The 18,847-nt window shown below is 45.4% G+C and overlaps 1 protein-coding gene and 1 long non-coding RNA gene across 7 annotated transcripts in view; one reads left to right on the top strand and one right to left on the bottom strand.

Annotated features, from left to right (window-relative positions):
- PDE4DIP (phosphodiesterase 4D interacting protein) overlaps positions 1-18,847 on the top strand; it is a 91,440-nt gene that overhangs the window by 52,510 nt on the left and 20,083 nt on the right. For all 6 annotated transcript variants that reach the window (XM_083621354.1, XM_083621357.1, XM_083621355.1 and 3 more), the window contains 4 exons: positions 15,864-15,952; positions 16,539-16,750; positions 17,469-17,841; positions 18,278-18,458. In XM_083621354.1, coding sequence (XP_083477480.1) covers positions 15,864-15,952; positions 16,539-16,750; positions 17,469-17,841; positions 18,278-18,458 — 855 coding nt within the window. The remainder of the gene's footprint in view (positions 1-15,863; positions 15,953-16,538; positions 16,751-17,468; positions 17,842-18,277; positions 18,459-18,847) is intronic.
- Positions 1,904-12,050, bottom strand: LOC310765890. The gene is made up of 3 exons (XR_014549847.1): positions 8,164-12,050; positions 5,996-8,120; positions 1,904-2,758 (listed from the first exon to the last, which is right to left on the bottom strand). It is a non-coding gene; the product is annotated as an uncharacterized lncRNA (long non-coding RNA).

The following is an 18,847-nucleotide window of genomic DNA, read 5'->3' as shown; positions in this document are numbered from 1 at the left end:
CTTCATTGTGGTGATTTATGTGAATTGTTCCCTGGCTAACCTTGGGGAGTCTTTGGACCTTGATTTTGCATCCCAATTCTGGCACAATTCCTGTACTGCCATGCTAAGTAATGCACAGTGGAATAATTAATTAATTAATTAATTAATAGGTGTCCCGCCATTCCCAGCCGAGGCTGGGCTCAGAGTGGCTAACATCATAAAAACAATACAATAAGCATAAAAACAGACAACAATTAATTAAAATACATCTTAAAATTAATTCAGACAAGTTAAAATCCGGGCAATTGAGAGTGGTTAATAATTGCCAGGACCAACTGTTTCCACTGATCATACAAGGACCTTTGAGCGGGTTGGGGGCCTCCTTCGGGCTTGTTTTATCCTGCCCAAAGGCCTTGCAGAACAGCTCCATCTTGCAGGCCCTGTGGAAAGATGTCAAATCCTGCAGGGCCCTGGTCTCTTGTGGGAGAGCATTTCACCAGGCCGGGGCCACAGCTGAAAAGGCCCTGGCTCTAGTCAAGGCCAGTCTAATTTCCCTAGGGCCCGGGATCTTCAAGGTGTTGTTATTTGCAGACCGTAAGGTCCTCCATGGGGCATACAAGAAGAGGCAGTCCTGTAGGTACGAGGGTCCTATGCCGTATAGGGCTTTAAAGGTTAAAACCAGCACCTTAAATCTGATCCTGTACTCCACTGGGAGCCAGTGCAGCTGGTATGGCACTGGGTGAATGTGATCCCTCAGCAAAGACCCCGTAAGGAGTCTTGCCGCGGCATTCTGCACCCGCTGGAGTTTCTGTGTCGGTTTCAAGGGCAGCCCCACATAGAGTGAGTTACAGTAATTAAGCCTGTAGGTGACCGTCGCATGGATCACAGTGGCGAGGTCAGGGCGAGAGAGGTAAGGGACCAACTGCTTAGCTTGGCAGAGATGAAAAAATGCTGCCTTTGTTGTAGCTGCAACCTGTGCCTCCGTAGAAAGGGAGGCATTGAAGATTACACCCAAACTCTTGACGGAAGGCGCTGGCACTAGTTGCGCCCCTGCAAAGGATGGGAGTTGGCCAGCCAAAGGACCTCTGTCTTCGAAAGAAGACCTGTTAACAGGCATCTCACCCAGGGTAGCTTCATAAAACATCAGCCTATGCACATTCAAAGTCCTGTCAGAACAGCTGTGAGGAGTTACCTTCACTTGCAGGATTCAGCCCAAATTTGGCTTTTGGCGGGTCCTAAGTTTAGCTAGATCCTGAGTGCATTCACAGAGATGGAATGCAAGCCTTCAACCCTGGACTGACATGGCTGGAAAAGATTGCTGTGGATTCAGGTGGCTAAGAGGACATGAACCCCTGCCCAGTCAGTCAGCAAGCATTATGTTCCATTTCCCCCAAAGAACCCATGGATCTAATGGAAATTGTAGGCCTGTATTGGCTTTGAAGTGGCATTCTGTAAAGACAACATGTTACTTACCCTGAATTAACTCCCTTCATGCTTTGTAATGAGGTTGCTAATACCTCCAACTTGGAATAGTCAACTTCCAAGATGCTTTGCTTTTGCTGTTCCTTGGTGCAGTACTTTAATGTGTGGGCAATGAGCTAGAAGATTAAGCCTCTCTGTGCCTACTTTTTATGACAGCAAAAACTAGCAAATTCCCAGCATAGGGCCTGTGTTTACTAGTTACTGAAGACAACAGAGGAGAGCTGCTTTCCTTTATGCCCTACTTGTCAGCTGCTAGGAGCATCTGGCTGGCAAATGCTGGAAATGGACAGACTTTATTGCTGTGCTTCAGCACCAGAAAAAGCAAAAACTTACTGGTACATAAACACTAGATCAAATATTTCTCTTGGTATCAGTTCTCATTACTGAAGACAGACCAAGAGGCCACAGAGGTGGACACTTCATCATTCCACTAGATTTGGCATTATTTATTATTGCTGCTGTTTTGTGTCTCATTTGAGAAGCAGATGGTGAAACTCTGACTGCAATCTTACATACCAAGAATAAGTGCTATTGGGTTCACTGGTGCTTGTGTCTGAGTGGATGTGTATCAGATTGTGCGGTGAATCCTACTTTTTTCAGTGCTTAACTAGGAAAAGAGCCATTGGCTCCTCATTGCCAATGTGAGTGTAACTGGGTAGCACACCCCCTGTGGAATGCAAGCAGCCAGCCATTGTCCAGCTAGGAGTTGGGAGAGAGCTCCTAAATTCTTGTGTATCATGGAGTGTTTACTTGCTTTTTGTATGTTCTATATTGAAGTAGGTTCCTAGCCCTCATACTTGCTGGAGTAGGACTGAAAATGAGAGTAAAGCCTGCTAAAGATGCCAGGGAAACAAGCTCAGATCTTGTGCTTTGAAGTAGGAAGTTTCTAAACCATTTTGGAAAGGACTGTTCCGTTTTAGGTTAGTTAAGGAAGAAAAACAGGCTTGGATCCTGAGAGCAGTTAACTTATGGAAATTCACAGAAGAGAAGTTTCCTCTTCCTTCCCTTTCCCCCTTTCCTATACCATTCTGAACAATATAGGGTGGGTGTGGGGGCTTCAGGGGGAGAAGCCCCAATAGGACTTGCATTCTAATGTAAGTTAAAGTCTATGGAAGGACTGTGTCCAACCCTCCAGAGCGGCTTTGGCGTGGGGAGCAGTCGGCTACCAGGGCAGGGAGCTGGGCCTGGAAACTTCCTTTTTCTGAGCTTAAGTTCCCTTAGGATCCAAACCACAGGGTTCCTTCAGCTTATAGCAAGAGCCTTGTTGTGAAGCAAGGGGCCCCAGGTCAGTCCAAGCCTTTTAATTGTTGTTGTTGTTGTTTAGTCGTTTAGTCGTGTCCGACTCTTCGTGACCCCATGGACCAGAGCACGCCAGGCACTCCTGTCTTCCACTGCCTCCCGCAGTTTGGTCAGACTCATGTTTGTAGCTTCGAAGACACTATCCAACCATCTCGTCCTCTGTCGTCCCCTTCTCCTTGTGCCCTCCATCTTTCCCAACATCAGGGTCTTTTCCAGGGAGTCTTCTCTTCTCATGAGGTGGCCAAAGTATTGGAGCCTCAGCTTCACGATCTGTCCTTCCAGTGAGCACTCAGGGCTGATTTCCTTCAGAATGGAGAGGTTTGATCTTCTTGCAGTCCATGGGACTCTCAAGAGTCTCCTCCAGCACCATAATTCAAAAGCATCAATTCTTCGGCGATCAGCCTTCTTTATGGTCCAGCTCTCACTTCCATACATCACTACTGGGAAAACCATAGCTTTAACTATACGGACCTTTGTTGGCAAGGTGATGTCTCTACTTTTTAAGATGCTGTCTAGGTTGGTCATGGCTTTCCTCCCAAGAAGCAGGCGTCTCTTAATTTCGTGGCTGCTGTCACCATCTGCAGTGATCATGGAGCCCAAGAAAGTAAAATCTCTCACTGCCTCCATTTCTTCCCCTTCTATTTGCCAGGAGGTGATGGGACCAGTGGCCATGATCTTCGTTTTTTTGATGTTGAGCTTCAGACCATATTTTGTGCTCTCCTCTTTCACCCTCAATAAAAGGTTCTTTAATTCCTCCTCACTTTCTGCCATCAAGGTAGTGTCATCTGCATATCTGAGGTTGTTGATATTTCTTCCAGCAATCTTAATTCCGGCTTGGGATTCATCCAGCCCAGCCTTTCGCATGATGAATTCTGCATATAAGTTAAATAACCAGGGAGACAATATACAGCCTTGTCGTACTCCTTTCCCAATTTTGAACCAATCAGTTGTTCCATATCCAGTTCTAACTGTAGCTTCTTGTCCCACATAGAGATTTCTCAGGAGACAGATGAGGTGATCAGGCACTCCCATTTCTTTAAGAACTTGCCATAGTTTGCTGTGGTCGACACAGTCAAAGGCTTTTGCATAGTCAATGAAGCAGAAGTAGATGTCTTTCTGGAACTCTCTAGCTTTCTCCATAATCCAGCGCATGTTTGCAATTTGGTCTCTGGTTCCTCTGCCTCTTCTAAATCCAGCTTGCACTTCTGGGAGTTCTCGGTCCACATACTGCTTGAGCCTTCCTTGTAGAATTTTAAGCATAACCTTGCTAGCGTGTGAAATGAGTGCAATTGTGCGGTAGTTGGAGCATTCTTTAGCACTGCCCTTCTTTGGGATTGGGATGTAGACTGATCTTCTTCAATCCTCTGGCCACTGCTGAGTTTTCCAAACTTGCTGGCATATTGAGTGTAGCACCTTAACAGCATCATCTTTTAAAATTTTAAATAGTTCAGCTGGAATACCATCACTTCCACTGGCCTTGTTATTTGCAGTGCTTTCTAAGGTCCATTTGACTTCACTCTCCAGGATGTCTGGCTCAAGCTCAGCAACCCCACTACCTGGGGTGTACGATACATCCATATCTTTCTGGTATAATTCCTCTGTGTATTCTTGCCACCTCTTCTTGATGTCTTCTGCTTCTGTTAGGTCCTTACCACTTTTGTCCTTTATTATGGCAATCTTTGAATGAAATGTTCCTTTCATATCTCCAATTTTCTTGAACAGATCTCTGGTTCTTCCCATTCTGTTGTTTTGCTCTATTTCTTTGCATTGCTCGTTTAAGTAGGCCTTCTTGTCTCTCCTTGCTATTTTTTGGAAATCTGCATTCAATTTCCTGTATCTTTCTCTATCTCCCTCGCATTTTGCTTGCCTTCTGTCCCCTGCTATTTGTAAGGCCTCATTGGACAGCCACTTTGCTTTCTTGCATTTCCTTTTCATTGGGATGGTTTTCGTTGCTGCCTCCTGTATAATGTTGCGAGCCTCCATCCATAGTTCTTCAGGCACTCTGTCTAGCAAATCTAAATCCTTAAACCTGTTCCTCACTTCCACTGTGTATTCATAAGGGATTTGATTTAGATTGTATCTTACCGGCCCAGTGGTTTTTCCTACTTTCTTCAATTTAAGCTTGAATTTTGCTATAAGAAGCTGATGATCTGAGCCACAGTCAGCTCCAGGTCTTGTTTTTGCTGACTGTATTGAGCTTCTCCATCTTTGGCTGCAGAGAATATAATCAATCTGATTTCGATGCTGCCCATCTGGTGATGTCCACGTGTAGAGTCGTCTCTTGTGTTGTTGGAAAAGCGTGTTTGTGATGACCAGCTTGTTCTCTTGACAGAATTCTATTAGCCTTTGCCCTGCTTCATTTTGCTCTCCAAGGCCAAACTTGCCAGTTGTTCCTTTTATCTCTTGATTCCCTACTTTAGCATTCCAATCCCCTATAATGAGAAGAACATCCTTCTTTGGTGTCACTTCTATAAGGTGTTGTAAGTCCTCATAGAATTGGTCAATTTCAGTTTCTTCAGCACTAGTAGTTGGTGCATAAACTTGGATTACTGTGATGTTAAAAGGTCTGCCTTGGATTCGTATCGAGATCATTCTATCATTTTTGAGATTGCATCCCAGTACTGCTTTCGCCACTCTTTTGTTGACTATGAGGGCCACTCCATTTCTTTTGCGGGTTTCTTGCCCACAGTAGTAGATATGATGGTCATCCGAACTGAATTCGCCCATTCCCGTCCATTTTAGTTCACTGATGCCCAGGATGTCAATATTTATTCTTGCCATCTCATTTTTGACCACATCCAACTTACCCAGGTTCATGGTTCTTACATTCCAGGTTCCTATGCAATATTTTTCTTTACAGCATTGGACTTTCCTTTCGCTTCCAGGCATATCCGCAACTGAACGTCCTTTCGGCTTTAGCCCAGCCGCTTCATCAGCTCTGGATCTACTTGTACTTGTCCTCCGCTCTTCCCCAGTAGCATGTTGGACGCCTTCCGACCTGAGGGGCTCATCTTCCAGCGTCATAACTTTTATATGCCTGCTGTCTTTGTCCATGGAGTTTTCTTGGCAGGGATACTGGAGTGGCTTGCCGGTTCCTCCTCCAGGTGGATCACGTTTGGTCAAAACTCTCCACTATGACCTGTTCATCTTGGGTGCCCTGCTCGGCATAGTTCATAGCTTCTTTGAGTTCTTCAAGCCCCTTCGCCACGGCAAGGCAGTGATCCATGAAGGGGGCCTTTTAATTAAAACGTGCCTAATATTGAAAGCCTGTTTTTCTCATTCATGGAATTATAGAAGAAACTGGGAGCCCTTCTACTCTGCACAAGTAGATGTTACACTGGGAATCAGCCAGTGGTTAAAATAAAAATAAAAAGTAGGACATGGGAGGAAGGGTGAGACTTCCATGAGGGCCAGAGTCGGGGAGAAAAGAGTCAAACTTCTCCCTTTACACAGCGGTTCTGACAGTAATCACTTTACCATACCTACTATTTTATTTTTAAACCATGCTGGCACCTAGCTTTGTCCTAAGCTGTGGATTCATTTGCCATCCTAGGGCAATTCTATTGCTAACTTGTGAATATATGTATTTGCCAGGAGGTTTCTCTGTTTACAGTACAATCACAATTTACTCGTGTTTAATATGTGCAGTTTCAGCTTTATGTGTTTGAAGTGCGGACACCTGGTTGAAAGGCGGAGAGTTTAAAAGCAGAGAGTTTAAAAGCGCTTTTTGTGCAGGTTTTCCAGGTGTGGAGAGGGCCTTTAAGCTCTCTGCCTTATTGGGGGGGGGGTGCACACCAGACCTGCTTAGTGTGCCAGCTCTGGAAGGCAAGATGGCTGGCGTGGGGGGCAATTCTAAGGGGGCGCTTTGACTTGGGTGTATTTTGTGTATATGTGCTATCTCCAGAACTTAACTCCCATGCAAGATGTGATTGTACTGCATCTCACTCCTGGTTTTCTCCTGCCTGACCTTGATGTGTCACCCCTTCCTCATAGCTATTTACAGGCTGGCAGTGCCTAAACTTGTTATGCCTCCCATTTGTTTCCAGGGCTGCTTTTTATGAACAGGGGCTCACAAGGTTCCATCTAAGACTTCTTCTGCCCAGGAAGCGTATTGTTTTTGACTAACAACACATGGAAGCAAACTTAAGTTTGCAGATATTTGTGTCATCCACACCCATTCGTTATGAGGCAGAGGCTTGAATGATTTCCCACAAAGTGGCTCTCTTAATGTAGGACACCTCCCCCCCCGGCAATTGTCCCCCTGCCTCCTACGCCAGTCATCTAGTTACCTGTTACTTTCTTTGAACTTCTACAACTTTGCCTTTGGAGTGTCATCCTGGGGTCATTCCACGCCAAATCACCTGGTGCCATGTGCTCTTACGACTCAGATTTTCTTTAAAAAATATATATGTGTAGATACCTATGAGATAACCTCAATTTAATTTTTTTAAGATTTTTTGGTTCAAAATTGGGCGCAGGAGAATTTAATTATTATTTTTTTTATTTTCACGCGATTTAGGGTAATGCAATTTCTGTGTCCGTTTAGGAAAAAAAATCCTGTTTCGCTTATTTTTCAACCAATTGGGCTTATTTTGGTATCAAAATAAAGCTAATATTTATTTTATATTTGTTTTGGTATCAAAATAAAGCTATTATTTCAAAATAAGGTATAAAAATGGTATTAACTGCCACAGAAAAGGGTCACTGACCATTCAAAGTGAATTTTTGTCATTTTATTCCCGGAAGGTTCAATAAGCCCTAGAGCACAAACGACAACTAACACATGTATCATACTTTTTTTGTAGAATGGGCTAACCATGTGCTTGTTATGTTTTAAAAATGAGGGTGTTTTTTGTCATTATAAAATAAATTGAATTTGAAGTAAATTGTTTACAAAGAAAAAATTTTTTTTGGTACAGGTTTAAGGTCTCTCTGAGCTTGAAATAACTCACACATTTGTGAGAATAGTTAAAATAGTACCCTCCTATGTTATAATGTCATCTGATATATTTTTAAAATTAAGTTTTATTGATTAATAAAAACAAAATTCGTCTTAGAGCCCTTGTTCATTTTATTGTGCAATGATATGGTCAAAGCTGTTTTGTTTCCGATACATGTAATATGGTCAATGATGCTGTTGTTGTTTTTTATAAATTTTATTGGATTTTACAATTGCATATTCAACCCAATACAGTCATACCTCGGGTTGAATGTGCTTCGGTATGAGCGCGTTCGAGTTGCGCTCCGCGACAACCCGAAAGTAACGGAGCGCGTTACTTCCGGGTTTCGCCGCTTGCGCATGTGCAGACGCTCAAAATGACGTCACGTGCATGCGCAGAAGCGGCGAAAAGTGACGCCCGCTGTCAGAGCTCCCCAGTGCTCCTGCTCCTGAGTCCCTGACACCCGCGTACGCAGACGTGCCGTTGCTTCTAGATGCGAATGGGCCTCCGGAACGGATCCCATTCGCATCTAGAGGTACCACTGTAACACAATGTAACATTTGTCATATAAACAAAACTTCCCTCAACCTCCCCTTCTGGCTTTTTAAAGATTTATTACTTCTGCTTAATTTTTGTCTTATTTAAATTCCTATCGTTTGGCTTATCAAACCTACTGTGAGAGCATGGTCGAGTATTAAAATCAGGTGATCTGGCGTGGAATGACCCCCCTACGTAAAAGCTCCCAGTGTTAGTTTGCCATTGGTGGCTGCAGCCTTCATTCAGTCTCATTGCCAGCTAATGCAACATTGCGAAGCTGGAAGGACAGGGATCTCCTGCTTTTTAGTGTAAGAGGAGGGAGAACTTTGGCAGGAAGAGACTTCCTGATACTGCAAGGAAATGGAAGTTTGTGTTGCGTGTGCCCAAATTCTCCTGTCTGTACAGTCTCTAAATCAGAGTTGCCAGTTATTCAGCTATAGTGAGGGGGGAAAGTATTTGAATCCCTGCTAAATTTGCCCGTTTGCCCTCTGACGAAGAAATGACCAGTCCATAATTTTAATGGTAGGTTTATTGTAGCTGTGAGAGACAGAATAACAACAGGAAAACCCCCAGAAACCCAGAAGACAAGAGTCAGAGATTGATGTGCATTATAATGAGTGAAATAAGTGTTTGATCCCTTTGCATAAGGTGACAGTAATTGGTGGCAAAACCCTTGTTGGCAATTACACAGGTCAGACATTTCTTGTAGGTGGCCACCAGGTTTGCACACATATCAGGAGGTATTTTGTTCCACTCCTCTTTGCAGATCCTCTCCAAGTCAGTAAGATTTCAAGGCTGATGTGTAGCTACTCAGACCTTCAGCTCCCTCCACAGATTTTCAATGGGATTAAGGTCTGGAGACTAGGCCACTCCAGGATCTTAATGTGCTTCTTCTTGAGCCGCTCCTTTGTTGATCAAATACTTCCGGCCCCCACTCTGCCATCCAGTGTCTCTCCTATCAACTTGTCTTTTCCCCAGACTTTACTGGAGGTGGTGTGGTGTGGAATAGAGCAGAATGCAGGCTAGCAGCTCTGCTGAAGGCTGAGAAATGTTGGTGATTTGGCTTTGCTTGGAGTGCAAATCCCTCAATAAAACCTGAGAATGTGGCAGTCCTCTGTTGAATGAAGTATAGAGCTTTGTCCAGTGCATGTGTGCACATGCATGATTGTCACACTGGCTGTGGATGTGTTATTTGGGCAAGAATTTATATTTTCCCAGATCAGGGTTAGAAAGATGTCCCAGGCAGAGCTGCTAGGGAGGTCTGCTTGGAAATCAAGTTGCTCCTCCTTTGTGCATGGGCACAATGAAACAGGGCAGTGTATTTCTAGCTCCTAAGCAGAGAACTCTTCTGGTCTCTAGCCGCTCTGGAATAAGTACATTATAATGCTGCAGGAGCCAGGGAGGGGATGTCAAAAAAGGACCGGGGAAGGGGATTCTCCAGCACTTCGAAGCTTTTTGGCATTGTGCTATATAGTGATAAAGGGCTCAGGTTCAGGGTTGGGTTCCAATGGGAATGTGAGAAATCTCTTGCTATGTAGAGGAATGGGGAGAGGGGTCTAGAGAGGAAGGAAGGGCAAGGCTGTCCTCTTTCCATTTCTACCCTCACAAAACGTCCACTCTAGTGAAGGAAGGGAAGGTTTTCCCTCTTCTTCCTGGGCATCTTCCTGACCTTAATCCTCATCTCCAGATTACTGTAAACTGTTAAGGGGGCATCCGCCCCCCATTCAGCAGTTTCTAAAAGTTCTTTGATGTTTTGGGTTACTTTCTGATTTACAAACCAAGATACTTCTGCATACCTGGGGGACCCCATGGAAGCACCCCCTCTGTATACAATCATATATACAAAGACATCCAGCTTTCCTAAATTAAATCAAACATAAATAACACATTGTTTCTTTCTTCTGCCTCTTCATTACAAAGCAGTCCTGCTCAGGAGGGGCAGTGTCTAGAAATCTGGGGAAACGGGGGTAATAACTGTATTTTATTGCATTAAAAAAGTACTCCTGCTGATAAATTTCTAATGATACAGTAGACTTCTCAAGATACCAGCAATCTCATTTCAGATTTATGCATAAAGTAGCAATAAAGAATTCTTTTGATGGGTTTCTCATGGCCTATTATTATTATTATTAGTTTGTTAGAATAGTCTACAGTACAATTCCATGCATGTTTACTTGAAACAAAACAGTGGCTTCAGTGGGATTTACTTGTAAATGCTCAGAGAATTACAGCAGTGATGCCTGATCCTACAAAAGTTTGCTCAGAGAAAAATCCTGCCGAGCTCACTAGTTGCTCCCAGTCAGGGGTGCCAACTTGAATAAAATATTGGAGGGGGGTCAGGTAAGCCCTGCCCCACATCATCACAAGACCATTTGAATGGCAATGCCCCTCAGCTTTGGGAGGCCCTGACCACCTCAGATATTTTATTGGGGGGGGGGTAAAGGGACCTTGGCCCCCAGTAGTTGGCTCCTCTGCTCCCAGTCAAGGGTGCATAGTTCTTCAAGAGATACTGGCACACTTCTGGCTCTTGTGGAAAGAATGGGGCCAAGACTCTTCAGGGAGGTGGGAGCAGCTCCTATTGGGTAAGTGGAAGGCCAAGCCCAAATCCCCCACAAGGTTTTCCAAACCATGTGAAGCAAAGTAAAGCTCGAGAGTCAGCCAAATATTAAATGACAAGTTATGGTGCTATCAATGCACACAAGGGGAGGCGGAAGGCCTAAAGGCATCTGTAACCCTAACGGGTGTTTGTTCAAAAACAGCTCAGTGGGCCCAGAATGCCGACCTTTTTTTGGTTGGGAGTGGGATGGAAAATGGGAGGAGGGGGAATGCAATGGAGTCTCCAAGAAAAGATTGGCTGGATGGAATGTGGAACTCTGAACAGGAGCACTCCTGTGGCAGGTCCCACTTGATAAGGGAAAGGAAATGGAAATCTGCTTGAATCTGAGAAATCTGTTAAGCCTTGACGGGCATGCGGGAAGTATGTGTCTCCAGGCTGAGCAAAACAAAGAAATCAGTTGAGAAAGTTTCTGAGACCTTTACCACTCCCTCTGGAACAGCCCTTTCAATCCCATACTTTAGAAAAATGCATCAGCCATGTAAATAAAATTTAATGTTGTGCAGGGACAAATATGATTAGGAAAAAACATTCTGCTATGGGAATAATGAAACCCAAGAGTAAACTGCTTTATATACAGAAAACATATACTGTATGATGGAACCAGACACCACTAAGAAAATGGCACAACTGTAAAACAGAATATGAGTTAAATCATTCCCCTTCAGAGTGTGTCGCCTCCCTTAGAAGTCAGAGTCTGCACAGCATTCTTAACATCACCTGGGTTGGAAGTTCCTTTAAAAATTAAAACTATTTATATACAAGACAACATTAAAATTGATTATGAAAGAAAACCCTTAAATATAAGTAACATGAAAAGTCATTAGGTTCTTTCCTGTACTATAGTTTGCAGTACATGAGATTTTACTCTTATCTTGGGATCAATAAAATCCCACTGAGACGAGAAGGGTTTTCCCAGGCAGAAATGAAGCCCTATTCATTTGTTCACTCAGAGCGACAGGCTGCTTCCATCAGAGCTCTTCCACAGACCTTTTGCCAAAGCTCTCGAGTTTAGAACAGGGAAGTTGTGGTCCTCTAGATGTTATTTGACTACAGCTCCCATCATCCATGACAATTGGCCAGTGGGGGCCAAAATACATTATCATCTTAAGATCCCTGCTCTAGAACATTAAGATGATAATTCAAAAGTGGGCTGCAGAATAAAGGAAATCGACCCAAACTGTTTCCTCACTGAACCTATTGAGGCATCCCCAACTCCCCAATTATTATTTTTGCTACCATGGCAGCCGGAGTGGCCATATTCAAGGGTAAGAGACCAACTAAGTCAGTAAACACACTGCCTTGACTTCCTCTTTTATAGACTGCTTTTGGGTCCCCCAGAGAGATGCAGTTGCAGCGATCTTGACACCCTCTATTTTTGTCCTAGCGGGTGAAGGATAGGAGCTTCCAGGGTCACAGGACTCGGGCAACACTTGAGTAGTGGAGCCAAGTAGCAGTTTGAGCTTCCGACACTAATCTGCTGTTCATTTGTTCTAAATGTACCTTTCAATAGACAATTTCTTGATAGTTGAATACAGTATTCTGAGGCCATCAAGGATTGCATAAGGATAATTTCCTTACAGAGCTCCTGTGTTATCAAAAGTGCAGCAGATGAATACAGTCTGCGTGGGAGCACATCCCATGTTCTTTAGTATACAAGACTGGTGTTCCTACAGTAACCTCACCAGAAGGATTTCTGTATGTATTTAGCCTGATTTCTCTTTGGGCATGTGTGTTGCAATTGATTTGAGATCAGCGAGGTACTCTTGGGGACGTCTTCTTTTTGCGAAGGAGACCCTGCTTTTCTCAGAACAGATTTCCTATCACAAAATTTCTATAATATATCTACACCCAAATTTGCTGTAACTAGCACCCTGTAGGGTGAGTGCCAAGCTCTGTAAGCCACTGTTCGCATGTTCAGACTACTCTTCTTCCTACCAGGCCCAGCCTCCTTTTATATGCAAGGCCATCATGAGCTAGTGTGGCAGAAGAGATATTATACATTTGATAAGGCTGATTCTAAGCCTGACTTGGCTTTTTTTCAGGGTGCTCTGCAGAAAGTTCTAACAGGATATCAACATAGCAGAGAAAGAGGTGCCAGTGCCATGAGAGGGACTTCATTGCAGGGGCAAGAAGAGCCTGCATCCAATCTGAGATGGATGCTCACTTTTCTAAAAAAATCAGAGTGGAAGGGATCCTTCAAGGCCACCCGTCCAGCTGCTTAATGCACACAACTGGGTTTTGCTGGAACTTATTCATAGGCAGGCATGAGAGGAATGAATGGGGCCCAACAAGAATGACTTGTGTGCCACAATGTATACTTTTGTCCTTTAGTTTTGGCCCTCAGACCCCTCAAGTTTGTTTTTCAGTTGCTACCAATAAGCCAGAGTCTGCTCTGAAGGGTTGGAGCTCTACCCTCTGGTAAAATCAGAAAATAAATCTGCTTTCTGACCAGGAGGTGGCGTCACCACAGATGTGAAAACTGCTCTGGACACCAAGGCTGAATGCACACTGTATAGCTGAAACACATTGGAAGCACATTTTGTCTCTCTCTTTCTCTCTCTCTCTCTCTCTCTGTGTGAACACACACAGAGTTCAGAAGCACACCAGAAATAGTTTGTCTGCAGCCCTGAGTGAAGCTGTTTAGAGCCTAATTTTCCCCCGTTTAACAGATTATCATGAATGTATAGGGGGAAAGCAGTGAGATTGGTATTGTCGGAAGCTAATACCATGTGCACTACACAAACTAAATGGGGATGCAAAAAGCTGCAGACCCACAGCAAACTCCACTGAGGGCAAACCCTAAGTTGTACAGACTTGCTTTACACAAGACTAAATACCCAGCTCTTAAGAATAAGATAAACTAAATTCAATCTGAATTGCTGCTGTTTGCAAAAAAGAAAAAGGTTGTTGTGTTGGCTGAAGAACCCCAGTTTTGAGGAGGTGGGAGGGTCTCCTCAATTAATGTAATCTGTTTCCCCCAATTTTCCTACTTTCTCTGCTTCTCATTCTCTTCTTCTTGGTCATAGGGGTGTTCACACTACACTTATGTTGGCACCTGTCTGTCTTGAGTGAAGACAAACTGCTGCTTTAGCAACACCAAAGTGACCTCCCTGGGGCACAAGGCTGGGCATGTGTGTCTGGGAGTCCTGGGCTGCCCAGACAAGACCATCTTGGCCTTGCTGATGTGGCTCAAAGGAAAGCAGAGCAAGACATTTGGCACCAGCTTGGCTGCGGGAGTTGCCAGGAGGAGGCGTACAAGGCACCATCCAGCTGCCTTAGGGACTCCACTCCGGACTTGTGTAGGAGGGTTACTCTTTGCCTTTTCTTCTCCCAAAGGTATCCTGCAAGGCAGCAGAGGTTTAGGATCAGAGATTTCCTTCTCCTAGATGGGCTCTCTTCTCAGGCAGGTGAGCCCCATCTGGCCCTCACTTCCCTCTACAGAAACTGCCTTCTTGACCATTGGACCCACTTTTGGTCATATCTGCTCAATCTACCAGAGCCTGTCTTCACATGTAGGGGAAGTCCCTCACTAATGGAGGATTTGAGACCCATTGGCTCCCCTCAGCTGCTTTAGCCGGCCAGTCTAAGCCATTCCTAGGATTGTGGCCGCTGCCGCCTGCTGACAGCTGCTAGGAGCCACAGGTGAGAGCCGAGTGCAGAGTGGGGACCAAACTACCCTAGAAGGAGCATGACGTGCCCCCCACCAGAGGTACTACTCTTCCCCTAACACCTCACATGGCATTCAACAAATGTACAATCAGTATACCTGCGTACACAAATAGTTGAGCTGTACACTCAGTTATTCACTTGTAAAAGTCAACAAGTGTACAGTTTGTGGACACAATACTTGAACTGTGCAAATGTGCACACTTCCACACAAGCACTTTTACCTGGGTAGAGACAGATTGCACCTGGTTAATGAATGAATAAGCCTCTTGTGTCTGGTTGTTCCCTTACATCTTTGGATCTTTTTCAGTTTCTCTTTCCCCTTTCTTAATCTGTTAGCATTGCATGGCTTTACCTTCTTCTATCTTCTTCTATCTTCTTCTATCTCTCTTTCTCGGCACAAAATCCTTGGGGAAGGGAGCTTTTGTACCTTGCTTCTGTTACAAAGAGAGGAAATCTGGTGCAATTTTAACTGATAGTTTCGTTAAGAAACACTTCCTCATTCTTTCCTTGTGCCTGCCTTCTTCTCGGTCCCCATTAACCACTCCCCCTTTACCACCGGCTCCTCTTCAGGACAAACTTTCAGATTACTGAATGGACCAGCGAGATCTAGCAATGTAGTCCTTAATTCTGGTGCTCTATACATTTTGGTAGGGACGCGGGTGGCACTGTGGGTTAAACCACAGAGCCTAGGGCTTGCCGATCAGAAGGTCGGCGGTTCGAATCCCCACGACGGGGTGAGCTCCCGTTGCTCGGTCCCTGCTCCTGCCAACCTAGCAGTTCGAAAGCATGTCAAAGTGCAAGTAGATAAATAGGTACCGCTCTGACAGGAAGGTAAACGGCGTTTCCGTGCGCTGCTCTGGTTCGCCAGAAGCTGCTTAATCATGCTGGCCACATGACCCGGAAGCTGTACTCTGGCTCCCTCGGCCTATAGAGCGAGATGAGCGGTGCAACCTGGACCTAATGGTCAGAGGTCCCTTTACCTTTACCTTTTTACATTTTGGTGGTTACTTGAGGCCGGTTCATTCCAAAACACCCCCACCCACACCGGAGGAATCCAAGCTTAGGCACTGGGGGCATTTGCTTGGGCCTGGAGGGCACATGCAGCAGGACATGCACTGTGTCAGTAGCCAAACTTTCTGGCTGTATCTGTATCTGCTGCATAGGGAAAGGCTGCTCCTGCAGTAAAGGGAAGAGCTGCAAGTACTGAAATATTTTCCTTGTTGAAATCTGCAGTCAATCTGGCATCAAGTTGCTGCAGAGTCTGTGCTGGCAGTTATGCATGGAAATTTATACAGGCCAGGGAGAAGTCTCAAGGGTCTGCTTTGTGGTGTCATTCCCAGGTCCAGTGGCAGAGGAGGATGCTGAGGATGCCAGCACAGAGTTCACAGACAGTATTGAAGAAGAGGCACAGAGAACCACTCGCCAACAGGTGAATCAGAGAGCAAAGCATCATGCTCAAAGGGGCAGATGCTTCTTCCTGGGAGCAGTGTGGTCCTGTGTAACAGTGGAGACATTGTTCCTTTGGCTTGGCTTAAGGAGGCTCTGCCCAGGAGGCTGAGTGAGGCAGCCAAATTCCACCCATCCCTGCAATCACCACCAGAGAAGCAAGGAGAAGTGGTGGAGACTTCTGGTGAGATCTTGCAGAAGTCTGGAGATCTCAAGGAGCTCTCACCACTGCTGCTCCTCACTTCTCTCATGGTGTGTGTGGGGGGTGCCCCACCTGCCCCCTGTCCCTGTCAGAGAAGCACCTGCAGCTTCCAGGTTCTGGAAAGACCCTCTCATCAGATCTTGCCAGAACCCACAACCACATAACCCCGGTAAGCAAGGCTTTGGTGTGTGCGAACTGCTGCGTGCAAATTGTTGTCATTATGTTGGAAGTCCCAGTATCGGTCTTCTCCTTGCTGAAGCTGTGCACTTCTGCTTGTTTAGCAACTCATTCTCTGGCACATCTTCCATAGACTGGGTGTTCTGGTCTTTCAGGAGTTATCTCCTCTTGTTTCAATTACATGTTTTAACACGCCAAGGAAGGAGCTGATGGCACCTTCGTGGGCCAAAGCAGTTTCCCTGCTCCCTCTCTGGAGAGAGAAAAGAGCCTGGAGGCCGAGCTGCTTTCTGCAAAATCCGAGACTCAGCAGCTTCGAGAGCAGAAGAAGAAGCTGGAAGGGGAGTTGCAGCATCTCAAGGGGCAGATTGAAGAAGCCGGGTTCTCCTCAATATCTCAGCTCAGGTAGGCTAGGGTGGCTCCCGGAAATGTCCTCCTGGAGTGCAGCAACCTCAGTTCTAACGTATTTGTTTGTTTGTTAAATTTAATTTCTATACTGCCCTTCCAAGAATCACAGTGTAGTGACAGTGGTACCTCAGGTTAAGTACTTAATTCGTTCCGGAGGTCCGTACTTAACCTGAAACTGTTCTTAACCTGAAGCACCACTTTAGCTAATGGGGCCTCCTGCCGCTGCCGTGCCGCCGGAGCCCAATTTCTGTTCTCATCCTGAAGCAAAGTTCTTAACCTGAAGCACTATTTCTGGGTTAGCAGAGTCTGTAACTTGAAGCATATGTAACCTGAAGCGTATGTAACCTGAAGCGTATGTAAGCTGAGGTACCACTGTATAAAAACACAAAAATACATAACATAGTAACAAACAATAACCCCTTTCCACAGTTTAAAAGGCCATACATTGTTTAATTAGTCAAACACCTGGAAGAAGAGGAATGTTTTCTCCTGGCTCCTAAAGATATGTAATGAAGGTGCCAGGAGAAACTCCCTAGGGAGAGCATCCCACAAATGGGGAGCCACCACAGAAAAGGCCTACACATCTCCTGCAACCCCCAGCCACGGACCATGCTGTGTGGGGCTGATGTAGAACAACAGTGGAGGGACACCACGTTGGCTGCCCCAGACTTGCCAGTTACCAGTAGTGCTTAATCTCTGGGTACTGTCTCTACAGGAAGGCCCTGCTGAGTCTGTGTCTCGAAAATGCAGAGCTCAAGGAGCAAGTTGGAGAAGCAATGTTATCTGAGGGTTGGGAGAATGAGGATGAAAAGGAAGAGCAAGAGGACCTGAGGTTGGAAGTCAGGAAGCTGCAGGAGAAGCTGCACTCTTCGGAGATGGTGATTGGCCTCCTGAAAGAACAGCTGGCTCTGAGCAGCCAAGCAGGTGGAAGCATCTTCCAGCAGCAGGTCGCTGCTGGTGTGACCCAGGAGTCCGAGCAGCTGCAAGTGGCCTCGCAAGGCAGCCTCAAGGGGGCTCCCCATGACAGTGCCCCACAGCGCCACTGCCCACGTCCCCAGAGTGTGGACACCAGCCTAAAAGAGACTCAGGTAACTCTGGATTACCTCAGAGCTGGGGAAGATTTGCCCTAGGCTAGCAGCAGCTGCCATTTCTACTCAAGAGTTCTTCCTGTTCGATGGCTCTCTGGTCTCCTGCGCAGAACAGATTTTAAAAGGATATTAACTTCCATAATGATGTTGGGCAACGGCAGGATTTACTGTTCCAAACTGTTATTTGCAGTACTAACTTAATGCGCTTTGTAGTAAGCTTTAGCATCTGTTTAAGTGGGTAATACATGTAGTCCTTTTGCAAAATGTGTCTCACCAGGTTGGTGCAAGTCAAGTGCAGATCAAGGTAGAATAAAAGACTGGGTGTGGACAGTGTAACCTACGAGGGATATTTCATGGGTCAGTTTAAAGTCTGCCCTGAAGACTCACATGTCTTTTCTGCTGTTGACTGATACAACCCCTCATTTCTTCTCCAAAGGTGTGGGAAGTCAGACTGGGAAGCAACTCCTGGCAGCAGCTCAGGCAGCCAGTCCATCTTCTCCCCTCAGAGCTGCCTCAGTGCAAAAAACAATGTCACAGGCTGCGGGGCAAACTCCTGGTTTCAGAGGCCACTGTCCTGGCTCAGGTGGCACAGCTGGAGCAGTACCGGGCCCTGCTCAGTGAGTACGGTTGCACCAGATGTGTGGACACGGATGAGGGACACTTAAATCCTAAGGAACAAAAAAAGATGCTGGTTGATTGTCTGCAGAGAGTTCATTGTGACCTTTTGCTGTCTTATTTCCTGTCCTGATACAACACAAACTGTGGAGGAAGAGCTGAAATGCCCAAAGAAGGATTCCCCATTGAGCATGAAGTAGCCTTACAGGGGCAGGGGGAGGAATGGGCATGACAGCATTAAAAAGGAAGGAAATGTAAGCAGCTCCAATTCCCCCCATTTTGGGTGTTGGTTCCATTGGTTTTTAAAGCAAAATTACGTCATTCTTACACAATAAATATATTTTAGCTTGAACAATCAACAGTTCACTTCAGTTAATTTCAGCTTGTATGT

The sequence above is a fragment of the Podarcis filfolensis genome (assembly GCF_964270895.1).
Source record: "Podarcis filfolensis genome assembly, chromosome: 6".
Classification (NCBI taxonomy): Eukaryota; Metazoa; Chordata; class Lepidosauria; order Squamata; family Lacertidae; genus Podarcis; species Podarcis filfolensis.
The sequence above is the reverse complement of the archived record's forward strand: the minus strand, read 5'-3'. Positions and strand labels throughout refer to the sequence as shown.